Source organism: Opisthorchis viverrini, assembly GCF_000715545.1.
Source record: "Opisthorchis viverrini unplaced genomic scaffold opera_v5_309, whole genome shotgun sequence".
NCBI lineage: Eukaryota > Metazoa > Platyhelminthes > Trematoda > Opisthorchiida > Opisthorchiidae > Opisthorchis > Opisthorchis viverrini.
Window position 1 is genome coordinate 490,473 of NW_008751967.1, and position 24,333 is coordinate 514,805.

General features: G+C 44.1%; 2 protein-coding genes across 2 annotated transcripts in view; one reads left to right on the top strand and one right to left on the bottom strand.

The window, feature by feature from the left end:
- Nucleotides 1-1,293: 1,293 nt before the first annotated feature.
- On the bottom strand, nucleotides 1,294-24,199 carry T265_09850 (hypothetical protein; the record flags this gene model as incomplete). Its single annotated transcript, XM_009176047.1, has 6 exons — nucleotides 1,294-1,488; nucleotides 2,619-2,762; nucleotides 7,289-7,530; nucleotides 12,712-12,931; nucleotides 23,130-23,213; nucleotides 23,978-24,199. The coding sequence occupies 6 exons, from the start codon at nucleotides 24,197-24,199 to the stop codon at nucleotides 1,294-1,296; spliced, it is 1,107 nt and encodes a 368-aa protein (XP_009174311.1).
- T265_09849 (hypothetical protein) overlaps nucleotides 1,855-24,333 on the top strand; it is a gene marked incomplete at both ends in the record, with an annotated part of 30,154 nt that continues 7,675 nt past the window's right edge. The window contains one exon of the mRNA XM_009176048.1: nucleotides 1,855-2,043. Within this exon, the coding sequence (XP_009174312.1) occupies nucleotides 1,855-2,043 (189 nt within the window). The remainder of the gene's footprint in view (nucleotides 2,044-24,333) is intronic.

Below are 24,333 nucleotides of genomic sequence, written 5' to 3' on the forward strand. Positions count from 1 at the left end.
CATTCTCTGTGACAGATGTATTGTTACTAAGTTTAGAACAGCACGTATGAGGATATTTCCATACACCAACCATATAATGTGGATGAGATACCACCAATTTAGATTTGTCACACCCTGAGGTTGGGAACCCAACTTACGTTACTTTAGTAAGCTAAATTTACCTGATTGAAGGAAACAACGTGAACCCTACCCGTACACACGCCTTGACAAGACTACAACTGCATGTTTTCCACGTGCGCTGCAAGTAGTGTTGGGGATTCTCCTCGATAGTCGTTTACATTTTTCTGAGTTCGTGCTTGGATCAGTTGGCTAAAGGATGACAGTTCCCTGATTTTTTCTGATTGGGTTTTCAACAGCGGACCGCAATAAGCTCTGTTGATGATTCTTCCTTAGTCCTAATTGTGCTTGTGTCAACTCAGTTGGTCTAATGCTGCTGTGCACCAGCTCCGCTCCCTCGGTTCTAATGTTTTATTCACCCTTACCGATTTTTCCGACTGACATACCAGTCGTAGCTGTGTGAATCGTAGCCCCCGTCTCAGCGTTTCCTCACCTACCAGATCTATTGTGTCCCCTGTTTAATTCATGATTCGCTCTCGCTTAGTCATTAATCATCGCCTGATCTTCATCCCTATTGTTAATAGTTTGCTTATTCTTATCTTGTGATCACAAGCTCTGATGTATACTTGTTAAGTTTGTCAACCGATATGCTGCAGAATATCGTACTATCTGGGAAACGCATGTAGGATTATGTAGTGTTCAGGAATAGATGCGATGAAAATCATTCGGATATGGAGACAATAACCAACATGGTAGTAGTAGGCGAGAATGAAATCCGTATCACGAAGAGGAATACAGAATATTCTACGAACGAATGAGATGCGAGGTTTCCACCACATGATGATTCATCCAATGATTGCCTTTTGGCCAATTGACGATAGGATCTGTGGTCCAGCGAGGATATCAGGTGGAGCTGTTCTGGTCAGTTTATCTTACAGTCACGGAATGCCCACAAAAAGGTCGAAAACCTGATCTAAATAAGCGCCAGCGAAAGTAGTTTTTAAAAGGTGATGGTCGAATGGAGAAAAATAAAAGTTGCTCCTTCTGGTGTCCACCAGAAAATAGAAAGGTACTGTACACTGTTACGAAGGACAGATAATCTACGCCGGAATCGAAAGATCAGGAAATCTTTTACGGAAGAAGTGAAGTGGTACAACAACCGTGACAGTTTACATCATTCCCGGTTGATAAAATCCGCAGTATCATTTCTGTTAAGGAGGTTCATCGATCGGTTATTTATGAAAATCTCAATGAAGCTGGAAAACCTATCTGTCTGTCGTTCAGCTGTAGCACCCTTTCGGTGCCTAGCTGCCATGCCCAGGAAGGAGGAACGAGGGCCGGGATACTGCCAGGTCGCTCAAGCCTAGACAGGGGAAGTCGAGAGGCAAAGGTCGGGTTCGAACCACGGACCTTCCGATCAGTAAATTCGTGCTCTAACCATTTGGTCCAGTATTTAAACGAAAAATCTAAATGGGGTCGTAGGTTCATAACAATTGTACAATTTCCAAGGCACGCACGATGTAGGTAAGCACAGAATGGGGAAAAATCCTGTTTACACCTCAGGATAAGTGGTATCCAGAACTTGAGAGCATGCGATGCGATCAGTCCCACTTAGGTGAAACTTGATCGAACCCAAGGGAGTCACTCGTGAAAATTCTGAAATAGCTGTCTGTTATATTGCTATGAAGATCCTGGAAATGCCAACATGACTGACAATGAGAAACGAGGGCAGATGCGATAGTGAAACTACCCACCATGAATAATATGAAAATTCACTTAAAAAACTTTAGAAAACTGATGGAACCATACGAAAACAAAACCCGGTATGCGGATGTCCTGCAAAAGTATGGTCTATACAAATATTTGCGCACCAATTGGGTTTCGAAGGAAGACTCAACAGAATCCCAGCTCGTTTATCGCGTTGCTTTTCGACTGAACGTGCTGTGCAAGTGCCCCGGTAACGATTCAATTCGTACGTTATTCGAGGTAAGGGAGTACGTTTTCTTGAAGCAACACTAGTCTTAAAGTTGCTGAAAACTGTTCGACCGGTTTCGCCCCCCTTCGCTTCCATCTGGTAAGCGCGATTTGGACGAAATCAGTCTTGGGCTCATGAAGAGTTTTAGGCAATTTTAAGAATAGAGTTCCGCCAAAAACTATTACAATATCTCGGATATTGCACCGAGACATGAGGTGTCATTTTGTGCAGCACACTCCTTTGTCTCCCAAGAAAACCAAACTGGAATGCAAATGAATGGGTTTCGCTTGCAAATTATGTATAATTTGGGTTCACATGAAAGATAAGGCTGTCGGAAACTCGGAGAGTACGCCTAGCTGAGGAGGCCAAAGTAGAATGGTGAAACCGGGTTATTCAAGAGATCTTAGCAACTTTATGGGTAGCGTTCCCGTTATTTCTGCTGATTCACCGATCTGTGGTATCTGCTGCTGACCCGCTGCACTGCCTAATGCCAAAAAAAAGACTCACAGAAGGGAACACAACAGCTATATTCTGAACAAGCGAGCGCAAAAGTACAGCGGTCTCAAGCTATTTATTGGAGGGACACTGTCTGAACTTGGTCAAATGCTGACGCACACGATCCGGCTTTGGTACGAGACTGCGACGCGCTGCATATTGAGGGGGCGTTGTCCGTCTGGTCGGCACCTGGCGGAGCTGAGGGTCTCAGTAGATTTCGGGCATTCAGTGGTTGCTTTCAGGAATCTGACATTCCTGATAGTTCCTCTAAGAAATTTCGAGGACCGTCAGGTCACCAATATGCTTATTTACTTGCATTCTGGTAGGAAAATTCACCTCCAGTTGTCTAAATCCAAGACACTGCACTGCTTTTACATCAGCCACTCACACAGGCGAATGACCGCAATCATATCATGACATCAAACCAACCAGCATCGGACAGCACTGACACTGAACGGCAAAGTTAGATGATTTAGGCTGACCACCTCCATGTTTTTGAGCAGCCCTCAGTCCTAGGCCTGTCGCCGAAGTGGCATACAGGCAGGCGAAAAGCCCGTTGTCCAGTTCAACGTATCGTCTTATCAATTTAACCTGCTAGGGCTGCATTTTCATCACTCAGTGGTTGTCAGAATTATGCAGGACATTACCGGTCCGGTTCGCCGATCACAGACGCTGGCTGAACTGCAACCACGTTGTGACATGAGTTTGACTAAAGCAATAAACTAACAAATCAGAATGCCGAGCATATTACAGCCGGTCAGTACTAAGTTTTTGTGAGTTTCAGAAAACTGCTGGTCCTGCGTCTTTTGCCATTGAAGCACGGATTAGGTTGCGCTGAATTTCTATCATAGGGTGGAAACTTCATCCAGACCAAGCTTTCTAATATGAATATGTACATAGAAGCAACAACGGAAGCAATGCATCAGCTAAGATGAAACATGGATCTTCAAAGTGAAACGGAAGCGTACGAATTTAGTGGGCATTAATATGAAGCCTATGCATCTTAAAACCACATTGAATATGCTTCCTACCTAAAAAGTTTACGTTGCCCTTTTTTGGCTTCAATGGCTGCGATCGGCTCTGGCAGTGCAGTTAACAGCAACGCCTCGCGAGTAAATTAGTATTCTGATGCTATTGGTTATTTATCTTTCGGATCGATTCCCGAAATACTTGCAACTTCATCATCCGAAACCTGAATTTAGTTTTCTGATGAATATGTCTGGCATGGTACTCAAAAAATGGAATGTTCGAAGTGGCTGAGCACCAGCCGGATTAAATAGACAGAAAGAGCTTCCAATTAAGTAGAGGTTGCTCTTTCACTGTTCGTCTTTGCAATACGGTTTCCACAGTAAATCCCAACGGTGTTCCCATCAGTTGTTCATGGCACTCCCCGTTGGATTCAGAATATGTGATCAGGCATAAGCCGAGCATATTGCCCCAAGTAAGAACGAAGAAAGGACGTGATTCATGGGAGCTTGGTAGTTCACTGAAAAAGCCACCGACAAAAGCATCCAAATCTACCACTGAGAGTACAAGAACTGCAGAATTACAGAACGTAAAGCCGCACGATAAACCGGGGTAGTGGATATGTATAAAAGAAGCATGCAAGCAAAAACAAAAAATTCGGATATTAATCCACTTTTTTAGACCAGCATCGAGCCGACAAATAGAAGAATGATAAAAAACGACTCAACAAAAAAGGGTATTCAATTGACCATCCAAGCACAACCAAATCAATCAACATAAAGGGAAACTCCAAGCGGGGAAGTACAACCGGCCAATCAAACTCAAGAAGATACAAACTAAGAACGAACAAATCAGACCGGAGGAAAGGAGTTACCAGTAATAAAAGCCACCACAATGACCAGCCAAATTAAAAAAGAGAAAAACTATGACGCAATACAAACCCGGAACAGATCAATCGGAAGGCGGACCCTAGTCCCTTATAGGGGCTATCTAATAAACGAATGGAATACGACACATGCAGACCACAAGGCAGCACAAACCGGGAACGAGTCAATAAGCTCAAGTCTGCTGCTGATTCGCTCTGGTTTTGCAAGCGGTGATCTGCAGCTGAAATTTAGTAATCTAATGATCTGTAGTCTTTGTTTAAATCAGTGTTCACTTATATCCTCTTAGGTTAGTTTAGCTGCGGAAAACAAACATGGTGACAAGGCTCGTGTTCGTGTGGCCACTAGGAAGTCTAAAACCATGATAGTTAACAACACTGTGCTTACACACTTTCCCAGCTCCACACATGACGTTGTAGGTCACTTCAGGTTCGCAAATGTGTAAGCACAAATTATCATGCAGTTGCCAAATGTTTAGCTGATTCGGAGGCAAATACGCAACTTAAGCTTCAGAGCTGCTTTTCAATTTTCGGGGTTGTAACTGAATGACATTATTGTGGCCTCTCTTTGTAAACGTATCATTTCCGGACAGACGTCAACAGGACTCCCGCAAATGTGATTCGTGCTCAGCAGTATACTGCATGTAGAGGAAAAAATCACAGAAACATGTTGGCCAGTTGGACCTTGATGGCAGCTGTTTTCACGAGCAAACTCATCGGCATTTAAATTGTCCCGGAAAGAACGGATGTCATGACTATTAAAAAACAGTAAAGCGCATTCACTAATTAGTTGCGTGTGTCAAACCGAATGGTGGGTAATAGGATTTCCGTGATATCGATCAGTGAAGGAAAACTGACCACGAAAAATAAAGATATGCCGATGAGAAAACCATCTGCTCAGGACAGTTTTATGGTTTTATGGTCTTCAAAAGCAGGATGTGACCCGGCATACTTAGCTCAAAAAATCTGTTCTGAGGAAACCGAGAAGCACAACTGATACTGGATTTACGAAGAAACTCACCTGGATATCCTACGCGGGGGGCATCCATTCAACAGTACCAAAAAAACAACTGTATAGTAAAATACATAAAATAAAATAATAAAATACAATGGATACCACTGACAGAATGACACATCAGTTAACAGAGCCTTTAACAGTGGAAGGCTTTGAGTTTTCCTCCATGGTGCGCCCCTGGTCGACCTAATCCTAAAGATGTCCTTGTTGAACAGGCTAACGATTGTTTTCAGCGTGTCATGTGACTCATGTTTGTACATGAGAAAGGAAGGGGATAAACACGAACACGTGGGTTCATTAGCAATGTTCTTACTGCTGCTTGATAATCTTCTCACCCGTGGGATCGTACTGATACTTTCATGCGGAGGCATGCACTTCCTTTCAGACTGGATCTTTAGCGCAGTGTTACGCTACGCAAGTTCTACCGGTTTGGAAAGTGCTTCATCATGACGACCCCTGTAGTCTTACAGTCCCACAAACCGGCTTTTCAACAAAGAACAAAGTATATTCCCTAACATACCCGCCTTCAATGTCCTAAACTGATTCAGTCATCGAAAATAGGCAAGAGATATTTTAGTCACGTACTGAAACCTTTTACTCCTTTGATGTTTTTGGGGCTTTTCCCTCAACCTTCCTAACCAAGGTTTCAATCAAATCTAATGTTTCCACTGAATAAATATGACCAGCATATTCGTGGCACACCTAGAGACGGCTCTGGCACCCAGCTGAAAGAAGTGAGGAAATGATATTCGGGAAACGTACCGGAGGGATCGCCCTGTGTTTACGCTATGACATTCTGGCGGCTGAAAAGTAAAATAAACGCGAAATGTTTAGCCGTAAGTCTGAGTGATGCCATTCGGTAGTCATTTCACATACTCTATGAGCCGTTCCCGTGATAGTACTGAGATGGATGGGATATATGGAACGGAGTCGCAATCAAATTTAGAAACGAACGCTTAGCTAAAGATTGACGGGCGGGACCCCATGTAAAAGCATCACGATAACCATCAATACCAGGCGAGTTCGTACAATATTCGTAGGTTACCTGTTGTATATTGGTCTCGCCTTATTTAACGACAAATAGCACATTTTTATGCACTATCATCCCTAGCTATGCAAACTCACTCCCCAATATAAAAGTCAAACGTCAAATCTAATTCAGCAATAAGGATGTAAACATGTGAATGAGGAATGAGAAGTTGTTTTTTCACCATCTTCCCGAAAGTCATTGGAAGACATTTGCGATGTATCACCTGTCTCCAATTTTTGTCATTATTAGACTTACTATTTTATCTTATCCGGACATGCCAGATGAAGTACTTATTGACACTTATCATGTGTTAGGTAGTTATTTTATAAGATACTTTTCTGATATACCGATAGTTTGTAATGTTTCTACATGATTTGGGTTCATGAATTGCCGACAAACTAGTAGCTCTCAACCACATAAGCACTGTTAGGTCACCTGTCTTCCGCAGTCAACAACAGATCAACAGCCAATTACTTTAAGGTAAGCTAGAACTTTCGTTGCAAAGTGAACTAGTTCAGCCGTGTGATTGAGCATTCTTGTGGTTATCTTTCGCGGTGAAATTTTGATGTCATTCGTATTGCTCACAATCCTACTCAAAGTATGCAAATCTTTACGCCGCAGATCTTTAAAAGTTGCACTCGGGATGCGACAGACCAATGTATGTATCTCGAACGGTGCTCCAAAAATGGGGCGTCTGGGACAGCTGAATAGTATTATGCCAATACAAGGTAGCTTCAGAACAAAAAATGGAAGATAATGGTAGAAGAGGAAAGGCCAGCAGCAATTCTACAGCAAAAAGTGAACAAGCTGTGCAGGTGAAAATGACAGAACACAGAGTGAAGTTAGGTCATGAAAGATGCACTAGACATGTTTTAGGAGGCGACGAGTTCCAAATCCAACACCTCGAACTTGACTTGCATTCGTGTTGTGCTGTATGCTAAACCGGTAAGGTGATATATCAGCGATGGAAAATTCAATGATGTGCTCCGTCTCCAACTGTGAGCTACCCAGTGAAGGCATATGCGAGTTGGGTGAATTCACCAAAACCAGAATTTGCATTATTTTTTCGTGTAACTGATCCGCAAGTTCTTGCCGGTGCTCATCGCGCTCTGAAAAAGAGAGCATTGGGACAAATACTACAATAGTAAATATTGACAACTGAAGCCATAAGTACCTGAGATACCCACAGTTTTAGAGATGTATGGATTTTCCTAAAGAAATGAAGGATACTAGGGGTGAGTACCCTCATTATGCCCCAGCTGCGGAGGAGGAAGCGTACAGCTTCTACGATCAAATGGCTACTATTTCAAATTTTAAAAAGCTGTTGTGAATGCAATTAGACTAAAATGGGATCGATGGTGAAAGTGATTCAGTGAAGATGAGCGAACAATATGCAAGCCGAGTGAATCGATGATTTTAGAATTTATGAAACAATCAAGAACTTGGCAGATACAACAGGTGCAAAGCATTTCAGAAGTGAGAATTAAAATTCTGAAAGCAAATGAGTCGTAGATAGAATGAAGTGAAGGGGCATAGTTGCATACGGATCACCGTTGTCATGAGAAAATCTTTGCGAAACTCCAATACATTGATGAACCGAAAATTCAGTGGACTCGGTTTGTTCGTCAGCCGAACGAACAGAAAAACCGATAGCGGGGAACATAAGAAAACATTAGTTTTTAACCATTAGGGGGATATTTGATCCCCAATAATCCCCTAAAAATGGTGTTTTAAACAAGTGCTCGCTATGAGGTTACCGTTGGGTTTCCTATTTATATGCTTTTCCAGGGTATGTATGCCTCCTTGGAAGTTCGGGTGTGCAAAGTTGAGTAAGATAAATAAAATAGTTACTCAGCTGTAACATCCTTCTGGTACCTAGCTGTCATGCCACCCGAATGAAGCACGAGGACTGGGTACTACCATGCCACCCCAATGAAGCACGAGGACTGGGTACTACCAGGCTGCCCAAGTCTAGACAGGAGTAGTCTCGATGCGGGGGTTGGGTTCGAAACACGGTCCTTCTGGTCAGCAATTTCCTAAACGTCAGCTGTCTCCAGCTAAATAGGACATTCCAGCTGGGTAATCCTGGGTGGTAAACCATATGTCTGACTTTTATCAACTTCAGTACGCATGTACGTGTGGTGACGTTGAAGACAGGAGAAAACTAGTTGGTGCGCATAAAACAAGCATTTTAACAATTAACGAAGATTCCCGTCACGTGTGACTAACAATCCATGCGTTCGATTTTGATAAAATGGCGTCCACCGCAAGGCCAGTTGGCCTTTTTCTGGAGATCGTCTTTACAAGGGAGTTCGTAGAAAGTGAACAGAAGAAGGTGGAAAATAGAGAAACGATCCTTATAAGGATGTGCTCTTCCAATCCGGAGATCCTATAAGGAAAGACTGTATATGAGAACCAGAAGTCGCCGCACTCTCCTAGGGCATCGAAATAGGGATAAGAAAGTTGACGAGACCATCAGGCTTCCAAAAGTTGTGTTAAGGTGAGACGGCTTGTCACCATCGTGTTGACCTGAAACTACCCGGTCATCTGGTTTAAAACTGGGACAACAGGATGAGCGAATGGATGTTCCGCTGGCACGGGACAACGCATACCTTCCAACTTTTGCCGCCTAAAGCTGTTCTCAATTGGAAATGAAACTCAGCTGTCGATTGAGTATCCAGCCAGTTTCCTGGACGAAGAGCTTGTAGACTGCCGATAGTCTATAGCATGCGCTACAACCCTGACCTCTCAGTCAGGCTCCAGGAGAGCAACTGAAATAGTGTAGTAACAGAAATGTATGTTTGGTGATCTCATCAGAAATTCCCACAGATTCCAAAGCACTGGGGATTTTCATGCCAACAATGCCCGCCTTTGTAAGCACCGACAAATCTAACAGGGGCCGCTTTCTAAACTGTACCTCAAAATAAGGCCCAGTAGGCCGAAAACCACTCTGTCAGTGAAGCAGCTTCGAACAACTAGAGTGAACGGGAATGACCGAAAGTTAGGAAGTATAGCTGCACAGTTTAGTTAGCAAAACACAGAGTAAACGTCATAAAAGTGCGGTATCTCCGTTGACCTGCTGGAATGGCATGACCTATAAACGAAGAGCACTTGTTTAGGGGAGCTAACACACAAACACCGGGATGAACGAAAGTTCTTCCTGATGGCGCATTAAAACTCGGAGAGCCCATTACAAGCAAGGAATTCAGTTGAGTTCCCCGAGGACACCAGGTTAGTTTGCAAGCAGTCTGCGTCAGTCTGTGATGCGTTTTACGTCGCAAGATGAAGCACGTGCTGATACTTGGGTACTTTCAAAAAAAATCAATTCGCATCAGAGATCCAAATGTAAAACTTTGAAGCAAACAGTAGATGGCTATTTAGAGTTTGAAAAAACTTCATGGCATAAGCCCTCGCCTGCCACATGCTGGCGTAAACGAAGCGTTTGTCAGTAGATACTGGAAAGTTACAAGTTGGTCAACATTTTCAATGCTGATGAGATGGATATACTTTTCGGTGCGCATTACTCTTGCCATCGGCGAAGACGACTGCATCATAATGAGGTATCCTAAGGAAAGAACCACCGATATTGCCTTTTGTACGATGTCAAGATGTGCGTTACTGTCTTCAGTGGTTGGAAAACGGAAACGGGTTCAGAATGGAGTGGGAAACAATAAACGAGCCCGAGAAACTAGTGGAAGGGCGGTGGCGAGAATCAAAATGGAAAAATGATAAAATCGTGCACCTCCATGGTATAAAAACTGTTCAGCTGTAACTCTTTATGTGCCTAGCTGCCATGTCCCCCGAGGGAAGCACGACGGCTGGGATACTGCCAGGTTGCCCAAGCCTAGATAGGTGAAGTCGAGGGGCAGAGGTCGGGTTCGAAACACGGACCTTCCGGTCAGTAAATTCGAGCTTTAACCACTTGAACCATCTCGCCCACTTCCATGGTAGCTAGAATAAGGATTAATAAAGCACCAATATGCCTTTCTTCCTAGTAATCTAAGACATTAATAGTGTGTCCAAGCCAGGTTCTTGGGCTGTCGAAGAGTTTTCAGCAACCTTGGGAGTAGTTTCCTTTGTGAAAATATACTGCGATATCTCGAATATCGTGCCAACTGAATCATGAGGCAGCCTGTGTGCAGCACATTCAGCTGGAGGACATCATAAACGAGAGATTCAATTGAGTCTCCCGTGAAAACCAAATTGATTTGCAAATGAGTGTATTTCTCGAAAACAGTCCAATTTGGGTTCAAGTAGATCATAAGGTTGACGGAAACTCGGGGACTGCGCCTACCTGATGAGCCCCAAGAAGGGCGAAACCGGTCGTGGGCTGTCGAAAAGTTTTCAGCAACCTTGTGAGTAGTTTCCCTTATGAAGCCAGGTTCTTGTTTGATGTTCCAACTAGGGTTAAATCGGTCATTTCCATCAGATTGAAAAAAAAACTGCACAGTTTTCCATAGAAGTACACGCACACTTTGGCAAATTCAGCCAATAATAGATCAAACTTCTCGCTATACAAATAAAGAAAACTGAATGGCACTAAAATGCATCTCACCAATTGAAATGTAACATGAGAACGCAATGAAACTTCAAGCGCTGCTGTGTTGGTTTAAGCTCACCGCAGCCGAACTTAACGACCGACTTGAGCTCGTTTAATTGCCTGACACTAGATCTACAAGCAAGAGTCACGCTAAACAATTAGATTAATCCATCGATTCCTTATATAAATCATCACTGCTCAAATCTCGACAAGGGAAACGAAAAGGGTCGTGGGCAGATACCGTTGGGGTTGTCTCCGAGCCTTACTCGACTTAGCTTTCATGTACCCAGTTCATCAAGCGGATCGAAAGCCGTAAAGATGAAATAGCAGTTTGCTGATTGATGCGCTTGGGAGCTAACGAATGAACACTGGCTGAACTAAAATTTTCAGTCTTTATTACTGACTGTTGACTTGGAACCGCAGGAGTATACCTGATTCGCGGAAATACCCTCATTCGAGAAGTCTTACAAAAAGTTCGGCATGTTGTCTGATTCCTACAGGTAACGAAACCATTCAGACCGTGAAACTCAAACCAGGTATACGAGTTAATGTCTTACGCGACTATCGATGTGTGTGGCTATTTAACTTGATCACTCTTCAACTGTAAAGACAAGGAGGCGGTCCTGCAGACATGAAGAACTTCATTTGAGTAGACTAATGAACTTGGGGTTGTACAAAACCCTTCGACAGCCCATTACCGGTTTCGCCCTTCTTGGGGCTCATCTGGTAGGCGCAGTCCCCGAGTTTCCGCCAATCTTATGTTCTACTTGAGCCCAAATTGGACAAATCTCGAAAAATACGGTCATTTGTATATCAACTGGGTTTTCAGGGGAGAAAAATGAATTTCTGGTTTGTACTCTTCTTCAACTGAATACGCTGCCGCCTCATGTTTCATTTGGTACGATATTCGAGATATCGCCACGCATTTTCATACAGGAGTTTTCTGAGAACTATTCGGCAGTTGAAAAACACAGTTGAGCCTCACGTGAAAACCCAGTTGATATACAAATGACTGTATCTGTTGAGACCTATTCAATTTTGGACCAAGTAGAACATAAGGTTGACGGAAAGTCGGGGACTGTGCCTACCAGCTGAGCCCCAAAGAAGGGCGAAACCTGTAATGGGTTATCGAAGGGTTTTCAGCAACCTTACGAACAGTGTGTTACGTCGAAACTACAACGTATTGCCCTATCCCGAATATCGTACCAACTGGAACATGAAACGGTCTGGTGCAGCCCATTCCAGCTGATGCGAACCATCATAAACGAGAGCCACAGCTGAATTCAGCTAAGCCTCCTATCAAAACCAAATTTGTGTGCAAATGAGAGAATTTGTCGAAACCTAGGAACCAACTAAAATGGGCGACGTGGGTTAGCGACTCCATGGGAGTGGATCGAATACAGAAATATCCGGAATGAAGTGAGTACTTAAATTTGGAGCAATTTAACGCGCGTTACCTCCTGTAGTATACATTGCGCGTCGAATTTACGGCGTCAGGATCGTTGGTACTGACCTTTTGATTTGGGAAACTCAGTTCAAGTCAGGCGGTCCTAACCCAGCTCTGTGTAAATATCTTCGGTTAGGACGTCGAACCAGAATCTAATCAACAGGTATTGTACGTGCGTCTTTCGTCAGGTTTCATGACTAGTAATAAAATTAATGTAGAGATGGCTGAATAACGTTAATTGAACAAACGCCAGCACTACAACAAATTAAATAAAAATAGACCCAGAGACCCAGGTTTTCTTACCGCCAGGACTGACAGCTTTGATCCTCAAGTTTATTGTCCACCGTTCCCAAACGGAAGGTTCTGATCCCAGTCCCCAAGTACCTTTGCGCTGTATGGCGAACTCCAGGCTGATCGAACCACATGCACCGCCACCGGGGGAGACATCTGCCCGCAAACTGTCGCCAAAGGAGTGGGTTGGACCGACCACCCTATTAATAAGCTGGTCAGAATTTACACAAACCTAGACGAAAAACAGAAAGGCATGAATGATTGAAAAAAAATGACTGAGATAAATTAAGATTCACCTTACAAGTACGGACAGGGAGCTTATTATATCGAAATCGCCATTAGTTAACTCGAGACCAAACTCATTTGCAGAGTGGGATATTCATTGTTTGTATCAAAAATTGACAAGCTGAGATGAAAAATAACGGAGTTGCACATATCAACTTGATTCTTTCGGATGTCATTTGAAATTTCATCCAGTTTCTTCAAAACTTTCAACAAAACTACATAAAAAAATTCAATTGCAGAAAACCTGCTCAAAAGATTGACGGCCCGATCTCCGCCCCGCTTTTAATCAAATGCTTTTATTCCTACAGCATTTAGTTTGGCCCTTCAGGTTGGTTTAGCATCAACCGTCTCTACCCAGAAGAGGAACGAGAAAATTCCGAATAGGGACAGCTCGTTCGAACTAGTGAACCCAAAATCAGTCAGCTATGCCGAAATTCGCCAAAAAATTTACACGTGTTTTGGACTTTCGTCGATTGGCTTAGGTACATGTTGAGAGCAAGGCGCACTGCTCAGGAATTAGGCCTCTTGATCAGCAATAAAAAAATGGGCTTCTGTCAGTAAAATGAAACGGAAGGAGACAACGCTCTGGTCCTGTCATAAGCATGTACCTCGATGATAATATACTAAGCATGCTGCCAAGCAACCCTTTTGCAACAGTATCCACTGTGCAGTTCTGACGCCGCACAATTCATTTGTGTTCAGATGGTTGAAACTTGGCAATTTCCTAACCTGTATAGTAGGTAACGGTCACTTGCAAACACTTTATTGACATGTACACAAACGCCTACTCGATGGACCTACAGAAAATGATGTAGAGATTACCGAGGGTACCACCGCAATGGTACAGAATGGAGAAGACTGGTTAGTATTTCTCAGTTCGAAGAGCAGGGGATGGTCCGCAGCGTAAATTTGTGCCAGGATACGCCTGCTAACTGAGGGTTGCATTTCACAGTGTTCGATCACGACAAAAAAATCGTTCGGCTGTAACACCCTTCCGGTGCCTAGCTGCCATGCCACCCGGAGGAAGCACGAGGGCTGGGATACTGCCAGGTTGCCCAAGCCTAGACAGGGGAAGTCGAGTGCCAGGTGTCGGGTTCCAACCACGGACCTTCCGGTAAATTCGCGCTCTAACCACTTGGGCCATCTCGATCACGACAGAATAGATACTAATTCATATACACAGAAAGTTTGGTCGGAGTATATTGCTTACAGCATTCTCTCATCATCATTGACAGAAACAGTAGATGAGAACACCAGTGCTTCACTGCCGTACAACCTTCCGAGGAGAAGAGCATCAACATATGGAGCAAACGAAGGCTGTACGCACGTGAGAAGTCAGTATAGCAGCTCACGTGAGTGCACTTTGAAGGTACTAAACGTATGCGAACCATGGGATACCCTGTTTAGGGTAGATTGTGCAGACAAATAAATAATAATACCATCCGTATGACCAAAGCTAATAAGCGATTTTCAAACTTTGATTCTTGGTTACGCGGAGCATACACCCCATGACAACGTCGACGAAAGAATTGGATAGAAAACAGATAGGATAACCCTGATGGACTTTACTAGTTTCGGGAAGCCTTTGGACAGTTCACCATACATCGTAACTTGACCAAAGGTTTGGGGATGAAGGGAACGAAATTCGCGCCTTTCCTTCTTGTGATCAGTGTTGAACACGGTCGTCCATCACGGAATACCTCAGAAGACATGAATACTAAAGACAATAATGTCCGGTCTCTACTTTTTTCCCCAAATTCTCAGTCGGCTGCTCCTGCTTAGGCTTAGGCACCTTCACAGTACCTCAGCCCTCCTGCTTCGTTCGGGTGAAATGGGGGCTAGACACGGAAAGGGGGTTACAGATGACTGATTCTTTTGTAATTACTTGCCGAAGATAGGCACTGAAATATGAGAGAAGCCGCTAACTGTGTTATGACAGGCGAGACTTATACGCCTATGCTTGGGAAAATCGGTTGGACTAACTATCTTTAACATAAGTTTGACCAACGATTGGCCTCCATTATCTGATACACGTTCTTGCTCCCAAATACATGCAAAAAAACTTAGTCCCAGGTGAACACAAAAATCCCCGGCGTCTCTGAAAGACACTGTGGGGAGCTCATCTGGCACAACAAACCGATGGCGCTTTGCTGAGGAAGGCAACTTAGTACTTAATCAACTGAGGGAGCGTCTAAACTCACAAACCACGACTTAAAATGAGGTGACCGAGTAAAAGATATAAGCATCGGAGCAGTCACCTAAAATGTTGTTAAAAAACATTCCGCCCAGGAAGCTCATTTATTAGGTTTCCAGTATTGCCTGGATTAACTCACTTGCGGAAGGCCGTTTAGGTCCTGTTTCCCGGATTATCTGGACCAGCCTCCGTGCATTCCCAACCCCACTGAATTCCTCCATTTCTTCAATATTCTGGTTCCACCACGTCTGTCTGTCCCCAAGCAGGCTATGTTTACGCTATCGTGTAATCGAAATGAGCTAGGAGCCGAGAATGAAACAGCGTCTCGTGTCAGGGAATGGTAGTCGCCGTTCTGGGTTTCAGTGGGTTCCGTGAACACACCCGGAAACATAACAAAAAAGGTTTTGGAGAATAACTGTGTAACCTCATCCCAGTCACGGTCAACGTCCTCCAAGTAGTCCGCTCGTAGCACCCTATATAGCAAACTTTAATATGTTTCCTTAACTCGTGGCTCACAAAATTTTTCTACTGGGAAATGGGGGAGTGCCCTTGGGTTTACCAGGAAAAGTTAACGAAGACCTGCACCGAACGCAAGCGTGATCTGAATCAGCCTGTGTATTTTAAAATGATCGGCAGTTAAAAGCTGAATCACGCCATCGTTAGCTGATGCCAATGTGGTCAGTTTGACTGCACGGCTACTCAGCAGCATGAAGACGCCAGCTAATGCAACGGTACATACTGCGTCAAAACTCATTACTGCTGAGAAACGAATGATGATCAGTACAGTTACAAAATAAATTTACGACCATCGCGGCGTTTCGCGTTGACTAAACATACCAGCAAGTAATGATTCTCATGAACTGAAGCGCCTTAACTGTAAAGTGATTATATCTGAGCCCTTCGTGGTAAATAAAAGGGTGGCCAGTGAATCAACTGAATTTCGTTGGTGCATAGATGGCCACGACAAACAAAGAGCGTCCAGTAATTCAATTAGTGTGAGCTTTTTTCGAAGTGGAAAGTTGGGTCAAACGGGCAGTTGTTTCCGAGTATTCATAAGAACAATGAAGCCTCAGCTCGCGAACTTTGGGCTACACCGGCAAACCCCACTGGAGCAGCCACAGGTAGTTCGTAGCCGGTAGCGTCTAGATTTGAAGCTTAACAACTTTACTTTGATCGAGTTTCGGAAGTGCAGCAGGTTTCGGTAGACAAGGCCTCTTGCATAAGCAGCTTACTGTTCAAGAGTCCACACGCTTAATGTTGCAGTAAAGCGAGAGAAGGAACAATCAGTTGGAAAACGCTTGGAACCGACCGAGGAGTCATCGTTTTCAAGAATGTTCTGGAAACAATCGGCGGGTTTATTGCTAAGCAACATTTCGCTTTTGACACAAAAGCTTCGTTAGGCCAAGTGGCTAAGATACCAGGTCCTTCGGGATCTAAGGCAGAAGGAGAACCAGTCAGCTAAGTAAGACTAAAAATCGGTATCACGTCAGCTAACGGATTTTGCTTTTTAGGGTAAGTCAGCAAATGTTAGGGCCGATAAGGAACCTACATGGATTTGGGTTCAGCTTGAGGTCTAGTTCTTCCGGTTCGCTTCAGGTGATCTTGAACGTCGTTTACACCTTTTTCCGTTTGTGGATGAGCTAGTGCTACAATAGTAGGAAGAGGGGTTCTGTGAACTTTGGTCAGGTAAGGACTCCTACCTCTCCTTCGCTAATGTTTATTGATAACCGTTATCTGTTTCTTTGGCTCATCTAAGACCGCTCACTACGCACTCGCCAGTTCCAGACGTCCTCCGCTCTTATTACTTTTTTGCTCACTGCGAAGTCAAGTCACTTTTCCAACATACAATGCTCGTCCTTAATCAGTAGTCTATCTGACAAATTAACTTCGTTACGGTAATTGGTGGATAGTCTCATTTTTTGTGACCTTACTAGAGCATTGAGTCAAGGAAAGCAGTTGTTCCAACTTATTATCTGTCTATACTTTCACTGCCGGCCCTGCATAAGTTTCACCTTAGTGGCTTTGGAATTTAGCACCTGGAAGTCAGCAAGAGAGACTGCGATTCGAAGATCGTGGCTGAGTCGACTGGCATGGCGGCGCATATCGGTTAATCGCTGGATGGCTAAGTAAATTTTCTGTTAGTGTCAAAAGCGAAACGTTATCCAGCAATAACTCTAACGATTGTTTCCCCATTTTTTTCCGAAAACGAGAACATGGAGCAACATATACGGGCGGCGGCGTGCGACATTTTAATCAGCTAAGTGCCTCTGATGGACGTGTCAACAACTGGGATCTACGAAAGAGTGATCATCAAATAAGGTGGAAGGAAAGTTAAAAGAGAATAGTGAAAAAAAGATGGGTGTCAACGATTACATGTTTCCGGTTATCCACCCTCATCTATATGGCGAATAATGCGACCCGAGGGACATCAACACGCCATGACGGACGTTGCAGGAAAGCACTCTTACTTGTGAAGTCCATGGTTGTAGGTCAGACATCGGCAGAGTGCTCAAAATTAGACAGGATAACGAATGAAAATCCAACCAAAACCGGCGGTACAAAGCCTAACTGCAAGGAAGCGGTGGTTGGTGTAAGACTATCACCGTAGTTTAACTTTCCTGGAAAAGGTTGCCACACTTGTTTCGATTCCAAACCTGGAGAATTAGTAGACTGTCCCTCTGTGAACCAACCAACTTGGTACGAGAGACTGCAGATACCAAAGTAGCATCCTGCAATACAGTTTGTCGGGTCGCAGAAGTACCCAAATTGTCGCACTACGTTAATCTGACTTGGAAGACTTGAGAGGCTGTCGAACTAGTTTCTATTCACGAGCAGGTGCAGCCGCTGCCACCCAACAACCCTCAAAAGGTTGTCCAGATATTGGACACGAAGAAGCTGATGGGTGCATTTAGCCATTGCTTTCTGATTAAGCATACGCTAGTACGCAGTGGATTTCATAGGACAGCTGATAGGCGGTCACCGTACTCAGATTAAAAAATCATGAGGCTGAAAATTTCCAGAGCACAACTAAACTCTTTCGAGGAAATGGTTCCGATTACGGAGAAAACAGCGTGACTTTTCTATAGAGGAAAATGTTGGTAGCTCAGGTATCGTAGATGGTGGTCGTTGGCTTGTTCGCTGAGCTGGGCAATTTGATTGCATCAAATCAATCAAATTGCAATCAAATTGCAATCAAATTGCCCAGCTCAGCGAACAAGCCAACGACCACAGCGTGACTTACCTTTCTATGAACATCTGGGCTCCATTCGGTTCATGAAGACCAGCTCCATATTGGGCCTTCTAAATACCATATGGTAAAATACCCTGCAGGCCCAAGAAGTGTACTTTGTGTCTCGCACAAAAAGTGGGACTTTTCTTCAGACATGAAAAAAAGCACATCTGCCGTCATTGGTACCACACGTTCCGGATAGCAGGTACGTTGGCGGAGCTCATCAAACACGGCATAGCAACATACAACCAGTGGAGTTGGGCTGAAATTGTTCACGACCGGAACACCACCATTGGCTGTACAAGACGAACAAGTGAACGACCACAATTGGCCATTTAGTCATCCTACATATTTACGCAGAAGCTCTGTTTTGTCCTGACAGTACAACCGTGTCCAGGGTTCTCTGTCTTCTCCTTATCGCGTAGTCTGGCGGGCTCAGTGCAGGCGTAAACAATAGACGGTCAACCACGACACAACAGTAAAGTAATACGCACAATGCTGATACGATAAGGCTAATGGAGCATATCCGGATCATTGACCGGGTTTGCTGGGAACATCAGATTAATAGTGCTGAGGTACCTGAGGTGCACCAGATGGTTTTGGAAAGGAACTCTCCCGCGATGGATGAGCTCCATTGGTCACGCTTGTTAGGGCGTAGGCTTCGCACGTTAAAGGACCATCTAATTCGAACTATTTTTGCCCAGCCCTCTGTTGAGTGGAAACGACCGAGAGGCGGACAGTCAGTGGCCTGGCAACGAAGTATAAACCCATCAATCTTAGTCGGGTGACAATCTCTACTTCTCTGGATGGGGAATACGGGAATTAACTGATCAACGGATAATGACAACGGCAGACATGGTTCAATCACGCAGTTAGTGGCGCTCCTGCATCAGAGCTATCAAAACTACTTTCGATGCGTAGCTGCTTACTTTCCGTTTCATCATACAACTAAGATATTGACATCAGATAGCTGATTAGGGTACCAGTTCCAGTGCATTATTAGGTGATCGAAATCGTAACAGCTGAAAATAACATACTCTTTTCACATTACTTATACCTTATAGTCCGGATTGAAATGGACTCTAATGGGGACTCAGTATCTCACTTAATAATAACAATGAACCTCCCAGAGTAACTCAGTTAGGTAACTGACAGCGACATCCATATCCAAAGTGTGTTGTTTCTAACTCTCGTATGTGTAAATAGTGGAGGTATCGTAAGCTCGAGTTGCGTACGTGGTTTCAGGTTCGATTTTCGGAAACAGACCACTCGATTATTGCCAAAATATCGAGAGCGACCTGACGGCCAATTTGCTTGAGAACATTTAAAAACTACACTATACAAAGGAAGTAGCAGTATGAGAAGTGCACGAGATGCGGTAGGTGCAGGAAGTTGTGGGACTTGACAGACGCATTTAACACTGGTATCTACAGACAATTTGTTATCGAAAGAGCTGAGGTACTAGCCGAAAACGACGGAAGGCACTAGCAGCGATCAGCATACGACTGCTAGAGTAGACCCATTTTTGAGGGAAAGTGGTGTAAACTGGTAGGCCCGAGAGGAAACAATTAGACAAGCCCACTACGATGATTTCACTACTGGCTATGGATTCACTTAATATTACATCGGCAACGCAGGCCTTGGTTTGGTAAGATATAGAGGGATCTGATTAACTTTCAATATGGCAGTTAATTAAATGGACGGGCTGCGGGACATTCCCCTTCTCCTATCGTTTTGTTACCGTACATGACCCATACATTGAAGATGTTTAGTAATAAGAACACTGCTTGAATGAACTGAGTGTAATCTTTAGTTCAGTGGGCGAAAGATGCATTTCAGCATCCGTATAGACTAAATTGAAAAAGAGCACGGTCAGCTCCCAGGCTATTGGTAGATTCATGAGCTGGTTGCGACCTTCTACCTTTGCTCTGGTGGGGGAAAGTGCATTCCCCACCAAGTGCATTCAAAAAAGCGAGTTTTTTTTCTCAAGGATACCAGATGACTATATTTGTAAGCTTGACATGCCTTCAGTTAAGAGGGGATTACACTACCCGTCCAACCTATGCAAAACTCCCGTAGCTTATTCAGAAGTGTCGCTGACGTCATCCACATGGCCCAGTCAATAAAATTTACCTTCGGAAAGATCAGAGCAACTCGACTGAGTGAAGGTGTTAGGAGGTTGCTCAACGCCAACTCCGTTATTCAACTGAATCATTTCTAAATCATTTCTAAAAGACAACCTTAAGCTCGTAATCAATATTCGTTCAGCTGCAACACCCTTTTGGTGTACAGCTACCATACCACCTGAAAGGAGCGCGAGGGCAGAGGTACTTTCAGGTTACTCAAGCATAGACATGAACAGTTGAGGTGCAGAATTTGGGTTCGAACCACGGACCTTCCGGTCGGTAATTGTGCGTCTTAACCACCGAGCTATCTCGGGCGCTAGGCTGAGGATTACTTCCTGATAACTTCCAAAGAAACTATGGGACCGCCTGCTGAAAACACCACTGTACTTCGCCCCTATTTAGCTTCCAAAAAAGCCAAGCGAATCCATCGTATTAGAGTTGGTCGTAATAGGGAATTATGATACTTAAGGCAGAACGTCGCCAGTAGCCACCACATTTTCCACTGTCAGAATGACCTTCGGACTTGGTGAAATCAGAGCCTCTTATGTTCCCCTGAATCCAACACCCCATTTGGTAAGATGTCACTCATACAAATAAAGGCAACCTTGAATGCGAAAGTCTGTGCAAGCACATTACCCTTGAAAGAGTATGTGAGAAAGTACCTATGGTGAATTTAGAATTGAGGAGTTGACCAGATTAATGTGTTAAGTTCTGCCCCCCCCCCTCGAATAACAACCTTCCTACGATGACCCCATCTCTGACAGAAAAACATGGTGGACAAATAATTATAATAACAAGGATTTAGCCAGTGAAAAGTTCACACAATGAGGCTGTTCACCGGTAAAGTAACCCTTCACCTAATCTAGTGTAGTCCGAAAACCAGTTTCTTCGAATTACCAGCACCTGTAATCCGATAGAATTAGCCCGCACTTTTGCTCAGATAAGACTATTCGCACCAGCATAAAAAGCCGGTTACAAATCAGATTAGAGGCTGCAACTCTCAGGCAGTTTTAACGGTTAACTGCGAAAGACAAGTGGGGAACAGGGGCTTGGGTCGTACTGGGTGTCAAACGTAGAGACGGCCGCATGTGTTCTGGTTTCTCATCGCGATTCCAAGTTCGTCAGCGGCTTTGCACGATCCACCCGTCTCTGTATCTACATCATTTAACTAGATGGAAAAGGCATCTAACTTAGCATGCATAATACATGACACAGCAGTTGCAGTTCAATAGACCCATTCGCTTGAAAACTTTCTCGGAAACCAAAGGAAACCCGAAAACTCTCCAACTGGGGCTACGCCATTCAGCAACACAGTGCTCCTCTTTATATGATAACTCGAAGGATACATTTCACGGTATCTAAATTTTATTGGACATAGCCCAAAGGAAAGAAGTTTGACTGTCCTTGTTTTATATGTAAGTCTGTTTTCTAAACAACGTCTTCCGGCTATCGGGCGGGGAACATTGGGCTCGAAAGTACGTGTCCTTCTACATGGACAGGAACAGATCATCAAAGCGCCAAAAAGTTTTACACTGACCACATTTCACTCACCGGTTGGGACAAAACTGACCCATCCACTCATTCAAAACAAATCGAGACACGATAAGCGACTGTCAGTATACGGATGAACCCGTTTTCCATACCACCTGTCCAGTCTGCATTAAGATAGCCGATGGGTTCCTACTCAAACTCCACGTTCCTATCCGAAAATAACAAGGTTGCGTGTCCCAGCAGGGCAGGAGAAACCAATTCCGAAATCGCGGCTGCGTTTGGCATTAGTCGTTTTCAGGCGTCACATCTTGACAATGAAAAAGGTATTAACTGATGTCGAGAAAAGATAGCTCACCTATATAAATGCGCCTACCTAAAGTTGGGAACCGACCGAAAAACGGCCGAATTCAGTGACAAGAGTAACTCAGCTACCAGAAAGCCACTGAAGGGACCCCACAATTAGCGAATATATTGGGGTGTTAGGAATGGCCAGTAACTGGAGGATTCAAAAGGCACGAAATTTGGTGTAGAGTGCAATGGCCAAGCGGATGCAAAACCTGGCGTAAAGGATGGTTACGTGCACAACAGGTCCATTTCCAAAACACCACCAGAATATACTTACCGCTGAAATAACAAAAGCACAACTGCGTCTCGTGCGACTGAATGTTGGTTGATAAATAAACTTTTTGTACCCTTGCTGGATTCCGGAATCAGGCAGGTGAGAAACTCTTCGGAGCAAGAAGTGATTTAAGAGCACTCACTTCGTATTTCTTGTGAAGAGAGTACGGTTTATTCCACAAATTTTACCCAGAAGCCATAACCAGCAAAGTAATGCACAGCTCTTCTATGCTTAGTGGGGCTCGTCAACTCCGTGTGCACCTGAGTTCGAGCAACGGAATTGTGGGCCTTTCAGAACAACCACTTTCTTGTGGTAGTGGTGATGCCAAGGAGGTAATAAACGCAATGGAACATGAGTCAGAAAAGGCAGAGTGAAAGATGTGGACACGGTTACTCATAACAATTAAAAACAGGATATATCGTTCGAGATATCAATCGATACAATCCTATGGAGAAAACAAGATGTGAAGTGGCAAATGAAACTTACGTAAGTTAATGGAAAGTTCTCACAGTCTACGTCGCGCGTTCCCAAGTAGGAGTTGTAACTCACGGACCCGTCCTTGAAATCAAGCTAAATTCAGTTGAAAAGTTTTAGGAATTCATGCGGATTTTACTGCGGGCAATGTGCGGTGGAACAGTATGGTGTGGAAAACAGCTAGAAACTCAAAGTTTACCAAGGGCACTGAACAATACCTGACACAAGCTCTTCTATCTCTGGCCCCTCTACGGCCTAAATGGTACCATTAGGTAACAGAAAATGCTTACGAAATTAAAGCTGTGCTCTTTACAGTTCATCAAGGGCGGCTGGAAGTGAAAAATAAGGAAGAAGGATCAGACAACACTAAGCACTTATGGGAAAGCATAAATGCAGAAGACTCTGGAGTTTTGATCGCTCATACAAAACGGACAGGGGACAAGAAGAATAAAGTTAATTGGATTTGGTTGCGGGATTTGTAGAATTCATATTCTCGTTTGAACAGCCATCGTCCTGCTCTGGCCCAACTATCTTCGTGAATCCATACCAAAGGGAGGACTCGAGTTTCGTTCTTATTGGAGTTCATCGGCGGTGCATATCTTTGGTCGTGCGGAGCTTAACAAAAGCTGATGGTCGCACAAAACTTCGGTGTAGCGTAGTACTTCTCCCAAATTGTGACTTTATGTTAGTAGGTCGTGGATGCCAAAACTGTGGAACCCGTTGTCCAAGCACCTGAAGGAGTGTAAAGATGCCAACAGCCTCGACCAGGCAGAAATTCCGTTTGCCGCTTTCGAGTCGTTGCTTCACGGACCAGCATAAGGGAAGTGACGCCAACAGTGCCCTCACAAACAGAATCACACTAACTCCCTTGCGAGTGCCATATTTTCAGCGGGCTCATTTCTGGAAAACAGACACTGACTCGGTCTCCTCTCACGGAAAAGTAGACCAAACAAACACCCACAGAGGACCTTACTCCCATCCCAACGTGAGTGGGAGTCACCTAGATTGAAGGTTCGGTGGCGCTCGAGATATGCAATCATGAACTTTCGAGGCCATAAAAAACTTCCAAGTTCACTATCCATGGTTCTGGTGCAGTTCGCAAATCCGACTGAGGGGCAGCAGGCGGCCACGAGAATTGTTGTTTAAAAAACTCGGCCCAGAGGCAGAAGTGTTCTTCTGTATTAAAGATGGTCACACCAGTCTATTCGTGATGGCT